Source organism: Miscanthus floridulus, chromosome 16 (genome assembly GCF_019320115.1).
Source record: "Miscanthus floridulus cultivar M001 chromosome 16, ASM1932011v1, whole genome shotgun sequence".
In the NCBI taxonomy this organism is placed as follows: Eukaryota; Viridiplantae; Streptophyta; class Magnoliopsida; order Poales; family Poaceae; genus Miscanthus; species Miscanthus floridulus.
The window spans coordinates 11,845,579-11,853,746 of NC_089595.1; the positions used below are offsets into that span (position 1 = coordinate 11,845,579).

Here is an 8,168-nt window from a genome sequence, read left to right on the forward strand (position 1 = left end):
ACAAAACGCAATTGTTGCATAAATTTCCAAACCGCAAGTTGTACATGTGACTTTTTTTGGTTTAGTTGTACATGTGACGGAGCAACTAGTTCTATCGCAACGCACGTTTTTTTATATATATATATTTTTGGGTAATGGTCGATTTAGTTGTCGTATCGTGTCGTGCGCTCCTACTGTGTACCCACTACCCAGTGTGTCTCTCGACGTTGATGATCAAACACACACTCGACGAAGACTGCAGCAGCTTTGGATAAGATGAGATGAGGTGAAACGACTGATTTTCCACAGTGGAAAACACACAGCAAAGGCAACACATTGATGCGAAGAAGCAACTCCAACTCCAACAATGGCATCGTAGAGAAACGGAGGGATGACACGTAAGGAACTCTGCTGTGCTCGGCCACCTCTGGCTCTGTCTGACGCTGCTGACTCGTAGCCATCCATGTCCATCCGTCTCCTCTCCTGCCGCTGCGCCAAAAGATCTGTCCGGACTCCGGACCCCTGAGACGCCGCCGTCGCCCCGTGGAGCAGAGCCACACGTCGCCCCGTCGCGGCTGGCTGGTATGTGTCCTCCACGCAACCGCCACTCCCTCGACCTGCTCGCAGGCGCAACACGACGACGGCCAGTTGGTTTCCCGATTTGGTTCTCTCTACTGTAGTCTCTTCGCCCTCCGCGCCGCGCTCCCTCCTCCTCCCTTCTCCCACGACGAGAGAAACAGTTGCCGTTTCGGCTTCAGCGTATGACGGCCGCCGCCCCGGTGGCTCCCGGGAGCGGCTGCCTCAGCCGCCCGCGCCCTCGCCCGCCCTGGGTGCGACTGCGCGGCGCGAGGGTCGCCGCCGCGGCGGGGGCGGCGGCGGCGGCGGCGGAGGGGCCATCCTGCCTCTACGTGGGGCCAATCGAGACCGCCAGCCAAGAGAAGCTTGAGGCGCTCTACCACCAGGTGCTTCTGCCTTCCCCTCCATCTCCATGCCAGAAAGAAGCTTCTTTCTTTTATACATAGATTGTTCAGTTCTTGCTGGGGCTGGAGCATATGTTTGCATACTACATGCTTACAGTAGTCTGCCTCCCAGCCACAACAATCCACAAGCAGGCTCGATTTCGTTTGTTTTCTTGCTCAAGTTCATTAGCTGCCGGCCATTAACATGCTCTTCACCCCCTGTGATGTGCTGTGTGTGCGCAGGCCAGGGATTCCTACTACAGCGGTCAGCCATTGATCGTCGACGACATGTTTGACAAAGTCGAGGTAAAGTGAAATTCGAGCTGCACTTTGCCAATTAGCTGATAGCTAACTCACCACATACATATTCAGAGTTTCAGACTCCAAATTCGTAGTAGACCAGATTCCAGCAGCTCTTCTTCTGACGAACCATATGCCCTTTGCAGCTGAAGCTCCGGCTTTACGGCTCCAAATCTGTCGTCAAATACCCCCGCTGCAGCCTCATCAGGCAATCGACCTATGCCGACGCCGAGGTAACCTTTCGTGTTTGTTTCCCATCTAAACTTAATCCCTTTTGTTCGGTACTAAGGCTATTGGCTTACGCTCCGATGTTTTATCGGCCTTTGGGTATAGGGCAGGAGGACCAAGCGATGTTTATGGCATTGTCAAGCATCTGGATGTTGCTCCTCCTGTTTGGCACCTCTGCCTTTCTTGTTCCTAGTCTGTACACTCTGAGCATCGCGTTCGGGGATGTGTTTGGAGCGAGGCACCTCCTGTATGGTGAAAAGTCCCTTGATGCGATAACAAGAGTTAACGACTTGGTTTTAGTTGGATTGGGGCATCTAGTTGGTTATCCCATCGCTTCTGCATCCGGTGAGGATGCAGATATGTCAATTCTTGCTTTTGCCGTCATGTTTGTACATCTCATATCTTAATTTCTACACATGGTAAACCATCTGGTTGGTTGTTTCAGTTGGTGCTCTGCGGAGCTTATTGACAAACAATTTGGTTGCACTAAAAGGGTCCTGCCCAAATTGTGGTGAGCAGGTTAGGTTCAGTTCTAGTAGTATTGTAATGATAGTAATCAGTTATCATTCTGCTTATCATTTATTTGTAATCATCTGGTGATCTGAGAAACTTGAGCATGTTGATGTCAGGTATTTGCATTTGTCAAGACTGATAAATCCGTTCGAGCACCTCATAGAGCAGAATGTCATGTCTGTGAGTGCCCTTTGGAGTACCGCACGAAAATTGAGGTACACGGAACACCTGTATTTTCATGCTACTTTGCAATATCAAAATGTGGCAAAAGAAATGAAGTCAAATTATGATTTTCGGATGGCAATGCATGCAAAACAACACAATTTCCTTTTTCAGAGTACAATGACATCTGCTGATCTGCACCAAGATTGTGTTGTATATAAAAAAAAAAAAAAAAAAAAAATCTGCTACCCCTTAGCATTGTACATGTTCAGCTCCTTAACTGTGACACATTTCGCATTCAAAACCAATGCTGCAATGCACTAATGAATCACATGTGCTTAATAAAGTTATTTATTATTTATGGGCTTGATTCCAGATTTTCATAGGGTTCACAAGTGGGTGAATTCACTATAGAGTTTTTTTTCCCACTACAGAACATGGCATCTTAGTTTTTCCCCTTTGTTATGGTGTTCTGCAGAAATCTTTGTCAGGGCCTAGAAGAAGTTGGGTCTACGGCCGGGTTTATCTAGTGAAGCAAGGGCATCCTAGGAAACGGAAATGGATAAATGACTAAAATTCTAATTGCAGATGATGAAGAAAGTTTAGATAATCTGATGAGATGGAACCCTTCTGATCGACTGAAACATTTTTCAGATGCCACTCTTATTGATCAGAAGGGCTTACTGCGTACGAATCATTTTAAAGATTTGATCAAGCCAAGTGTTTTGTAAAACAGATACATTCCTTTCTGAGATGTGTCCATACGCAGCAGATGAACCCATGCTGCATTATATTCTTTTCTGTTTTCTGTGTTTAGATAAACCCATAGGACAACAATTTGGATAAAGAACTGCTCAAGAGGTTACGAAAGTGTCATGCTATCAGGAGGGAGGGTCACTGAAAGGCCGACACTGTGCACCAAACATGCTTAATCATTTGATCGAAGATGTGCGTTAATTAATTTATCCTGGATAACTCAGCATGTATCCAGACTTGTTCAAATGTGATGTGGTATACAAGTATATGTATGAAGTTTTCAGGGTTAATATATGTTCTCAGATTCATTTACCCGAATCTGGAACCTGTCTTGATGCCTGATAACACTTGATCAATTGCATCCGTTCTACCCTCAGATTATATTCATAAGATGAGACAAAGCAGCTTGCAGAGTTTTAACAGCGGTTGAGCTGTTTGGCTTGAACAAAATTTCATAACACTCTCGACTGGATGTAATTATGTATTTACATACTGTACTTTACAAAGACTTGAAAATGTAAAAGCTACATGATAGACACAAAACATCCAGAACTCTGCCTCTTTACAAATCCCTCTATGAACCTACTATATTACCTACACCTACAAAAGGGGAAAAAATACTCTAGCATATAATCCACTCACTCAAACTGGTTTTACAGAAGGAGCAGGCTTCCCCTTCACTGCCACTTTGACACCATTGTTGTCCATGCTCCGACTGCTTGGCCTCTTCTGTAGGTGATGGTTACCTCCTTCCTTGGCGTCCTGGAGCTGTTCTAAGGCCGTTACCAACTCATCCATGCTGGGCCTGTGCCTGGACTCCACTGAGAGGCATTGCAGGGCAAGTGCTGCAACCTTCTGCGCCCTAGCAAGGGAGTACTGCCCGCCCAGCCGGGGATCCAGGATGCGAAATATGTGCCTCTTACTTCTCAGGTATGGCCCAGCCCACTCTACAAGGTTGTGCTCCCCGTTCGGGCGGTTCTTGTCCAGTGCTCGGCGTCCTGACAACATTTCTAGGAGTACTACTCCAAAGCTGTACACGTCACTCTTGGTGGTCAGATGACCTTAACAAGGAACAATGACATTTGTCAGTAGGTTCAGTAATTAGATTCAAAATGACTCTTAAGACTGGCAGCAGTATGACCATGAATATAGTGTGAATGAGACATAATTTTTTTTGCTACAATCCAATCATGCATGTTTCGGACAGATTTGGTTAAATTTTAGCAATATAATTCCAATCATTTGAGTGCAATTCATGGCTCATGATGCTAGTTGCATATGATGATCTGGAATCTAGAACCACCGCAATACCTGTTGCAAGGTATTCTGGAGCTGCATACCCATGAGTCCCCATCACCCTGGTGGAGACATGGCTCTTGTCACCAGTTGGACCATCCTTGGCCAGCCCGAAATCAGAGAGCTTTGCATTGAAGTTCTGCAGAATATTTGTCGCTATGAGCTCAACCAAACCAACAGAGCTATTCTGTTTGTACAAGGATACGACTACTGAATATTACATACCGCATCTAGAAGGACATTAGAGGTCTTGAAATCACGGTAGATGACTTTAGCTTCATCGCTATGGAGATATGCAAGACCTTTAGCTGCTCCAAGGGCAATTTTCATTCGTAGGTTCCAGGGCAGTGGCTGGAAATAGGAGCTCCCTGCATAATAACGAAACATTTTATTACCATTCCTTCAAATGTGAGAAAGAGCAGTAAGTAGCAGCAAAAAGGAAGGGCAGATGCTTACTCCTAAATAGATGATTCTCCAAACTCCCGCGTGGCATGAACTCATAGACAAGGAGGCGCTGTTCGTCTTCGAGGCAGTAGCCAACGAGCTTTACAAGATAGGGGTGCAACAGCGTTCCAAGGTAATTCACTTCAGTCTGCACATCAAAGGAACTGCACGTTATACAAAACACAAAACTGGCACGAAACAGAAAGTGGCTTCTGCCCAACAAACAATAACTCCATGCAGATACTAACCAGCCACTCCTTGTGACCCTGGAAGCCTTCCTGGTTGAGCTTCTTGACGGCAATGACCATCCCTGTGCCCGGTCTAGTCGGGGCGAGCGTCTTCTCATCAATCCAGCCCTTGAAGACCGAGCCAAACCCACCCTCGCCCAGCACACTGTCTGGTCTGAAGTTCCTGGTGGCGGTCCTCAGCTCATTGAAGGTGAAGGCCTTGACGTTTGCCGACTCCAGAATCTCATCCTCGCTGCGGAGGGTTGGCAGCATCGACGCCGATGAGGCATGGCTGCTGCAGCCGCTCAAGGCTGCTGCCCCATTCCTGCTAGCGAACTTGGAAGTTGTCCCTGACGATCATCAAGAAAAACAATAGAAATTCAGAATTTCGTGCATCATATTCATTTCCCTGCCGAATCAAGCTAGCTGCCAGTACATCTTATTCGGCCTATTCGCTGGTTGGTTCTGGCTGATAAGCCTGGCCGGTGCTGGTTCGTTGCGATAGGAAAACACTGTACCATAGCTGATAAGCCCCGGCTGAAACCAACAAGCTTATCAACAAGCTTATCAGGGGTATTTGTATTCCTTTTTTCGGTATTAATAAAGGGAGAAAGAAAAGGAAAAGAATCCATGAACGAAGTTAGAAGTAGGTGGCAGTGGCACCAAAACTGAAGTTTCGTCTTTACTTCCTTAGCTTGGCTTAGAAACAAAACAAGTAAACCTTTTGTCGTCGTGGAGCAGTCAAAAACATTGAAAAACGGGCAAGGATTTAGCAGAAAGGTAGCACCAAAATCTGAACGTTCAATCCAGTGCCGTCAGTGGCATGGCATGTGAGGAAAAAGTCCTATAAAGTGAGCTGCGCTACCAATACCATTCTCATATCATAACACTGAAATACTACAAACAATCGTCTCCGGAAACTGGAAAACGAAAGGCTTTGGCCTTAAGCACATGGAAGGATCCAAGAGGACGAATCGTATGTGAAAACTGAAAACAGACGTGTTTCTTTTGAGCACGCGCGGGCGCCAGGCACTAGGTGCCAAAGTATGTGATGGCAGTGATCATACACGCGGACACAGCCTGTGATGAGCCGATTGATTGATTGGTTTTATATATTATATATGAAAACTAAAAGGGGATTAGCAGCAGCTAGTGTCGAAATGAACGGAGGAGAATCGCAGAGGAGGACAGTTGGACGACGAAAGGGGAAGAGCACAAAAGGCTAACATGATTGATTGATGATGGAATAAATTCAATTAAGCGATCCAAAGAAGAAGAAGAAGAAGAAGAAGAAGAAGAAGAAGAAGAAGAAGAAGAGAGGAAGGAACCTGATGGGGAGATGGCGCCGCGGGACGGGCTGTAAGAGCTGATCTTGGCGCCCCAGCAGTTGCCCATGGCGACGAGCACGCGCTGGCTGAACCGCTGAACGAATCCTCGAGACGAACGCCGCGGGCTCGATCAGAAACACCGCCCCCCGCCGCCGTGGCCGCCGGCTCTGGGCTCGAATCTTGATCCCCAGGGACCGGAGCTCGCTCGTCACGGCGGAGAAGAGCACGAGAGCTGCAAGAATCAACCGGCGCGTCAGGCCGGATGCTGTGTGTGTCTGCCCGAAACTGCCAAATCTTCTCCAGTGTCCCAGTCTCTCAGAGTCTAAGAGAAGGTAGAGGGGTAGAGGGAGGAGGTGGGAGATTTGGGAGAGCAGCCCGCACAAGCAAGCAGAGCAGAGGAGAAAAAGGCGAGACCTTTTTGTGCGGATGAGGGTGGGGTGGGGAGGGCAGCGCAAGGGGGCGGCAGAAAAGCCGGCGGTTTCCCTTTCCGGGTCACGCACCCTGCGTTGGCCTGCACTGCCAAGTGGGGCTGAACAACTTTCGCGCCACCACCATCAGGGGCCGGGCCTCCCTCCCTCCGATACCGCCTGCCTGCCTGCCGCCGCTTCTTCTAGAAGTAGGAGCAGGAGGGAGATTCAGCCGCCATTAATGGCGGGCTGGGCGGGGCGAATGGAGGGGAAAGGCTCACTCGTCTCTGGGTGAGAAAGCGAGAGGGCGAGCGAAGCTGCTGGTGGTCGGCTCCCCACCCCCTTTCCTTTCCTTTATTTATTTTTGCCTGCCGTCACCCCACGTGAGGGCCCCGTGGCCGTCCGATGCGCATCGGACGGAGGTGACGCCTTCCGTGGTGGGTAGGAAACGTGAATGAATATTAAAATAATATAATAATTGATGGATCAATTTTGCCGGCGCACGGCTCTGTCCACTGTCCTCTCTCGAGTCCAAAGAGGCACAACCTGTGGTGTCTCGCTGACTAATCCTAGACGTTATTATTTATTTATTTGTTCATTTTCGTTTTCGTGTGCAAAATATTTTATTATACATTTTGATCTGAGTTTTTGGAGGACAAAAGCCGTTGAATTCAAATCCATTTGGTCATCTTTTGAGGCATGAAAGTTTTTTTGTTTGTGTGGTTGGCTGCGCTGCGACGCCAAATCGTGACCAATGCAAATGCAAGCAAGAAACGTCCGTACGTTGTTTCGCGCGTGCGTGACGTCCGTAGGTCGTACGTATTCAACCATATTTATTCATTTTATTTATGTTATTTTAATTTTACTTTGAAACAAAAAAAAATGAGCAGCGGCGGCGCTCGTTACTTACTCTTACTAGTACTCTATTAATTAATTTGTTTTGGTTTTGTTAGCAAACGGTGGAGAGGCAATCAGGCAAATATAATAATATAATATAAGGTGTCAACAAATGATGGCATGTGCGCACACGTCCGTTCACACGCAATGGTCACTCATTTTACTAGCTGTGTTTGCTTGTTGGTTCAGTCAGCCCAAACTAGCCAATCAATAATATTTTCTTCTCATAAAAAATCAGCATCAACCAGTTTAAACTAGCACCAGCCCCAACCAACGAACAGGCCCGATGTTTCCATTGCCAACGTACCTAGGGCAGCCACAAAGAGAGCGGTCCTATGATGTCAAGATTAACTTATTAATTGATTACTCTATTTGAATAATTAGTCCACATAAACAAGGTGATGTAATCAACTGTCTGATGGTGTCCATGATACATCGAGGCGAGGCACAGCAGCACAGGGCAATAGGGCATGCTACAACTATACAGCCTGTTTGGTTGGCTAATTCGTATCGTTGCTGGTTCGTGAAGAAGTATTGCTGGCTAGTTTATGTGAGAGAAAAATAATATTCCGATTAAAAATTTACGATCGTTTACGACAAGCCACAGCCAAACGAACAGACTGATAATGTTTTGGACACTTTTTGATTCAAACAAAAAAAATGATTAGGTAA

The 8,168-nt window shown here is 47.0% G+C and overlaps 1 protein-coding gene and 1 pseudogene across 1 annotated transcript; one reads left to right on the top strand and one right to left on the bottom strand.

Annotated features, from left to right (window-relative positions):
• The first annotated feature begins 297 nt into the window (after nucleotides 1–297).
• On the top strand, nucleotides 298–3,143 carry LOC136514195 (PGR5-like protein 1B, chloroplastic; annotated as a pseudogene).
• Nucleotides 3,144–3,329: 186 nt separating this feature from the next.
• Nucleotides 3,330–6,930, bottom strand: LOC136514194 (receptor-like cytoplasmic kinase 176). The gene is made up of 6 exons (XM_066508182.1): nucleotides 6,193–6,930; nucleotides 4,886–5,214; nucleotides 4,650–4,785; nucleotides 4,419–4,561; nucleotides 4,209–4,332; nucleotides 3,330–3,958 (listed from the first exon to the last, which is right to left on the bottom strand). Exons 1-6 carry the CDS (start codon nucleotides 6,257–6,259, stop codon nucleotides 3,540–3,542), a joined length of 1,218 nt encoding a protein of 405 aa, XP_066364279.1. The 5' UTR covers nucleotides 6,260–6,930; the 3' UTR covers nucleotides 3,330–3,539.
• Between the last annotated feature and the right edge of the window lie 1,238 nt (nucleotides 6,931–8,168).

Excerpts from the sequence above, each read along its gene's own strand:
- LOC136514194 (XM_066508182.1), bottom strand. The coding sequence starts at position 6,259 with ATGGGCAACTGCTGGGGCGCCAAGATCAGCTCTTACAGCCCGTCCCGC. Across the intron at positions 5,215-6,192 it reads CGGCGCCATCTCCCCATCAG|GGACAACTTCCAAGTTCGCT; the intron begins GTTCCTTCCTCT and ends GATGATCGTCAG. Across the intron at positions 4,333-4,418 it reads CTAATGTCCTTCTAGATGCG|AACTTCAATGCAAAGCTCTC; the intron begins GTATGTAATATT and ends AATATTCTGCAG.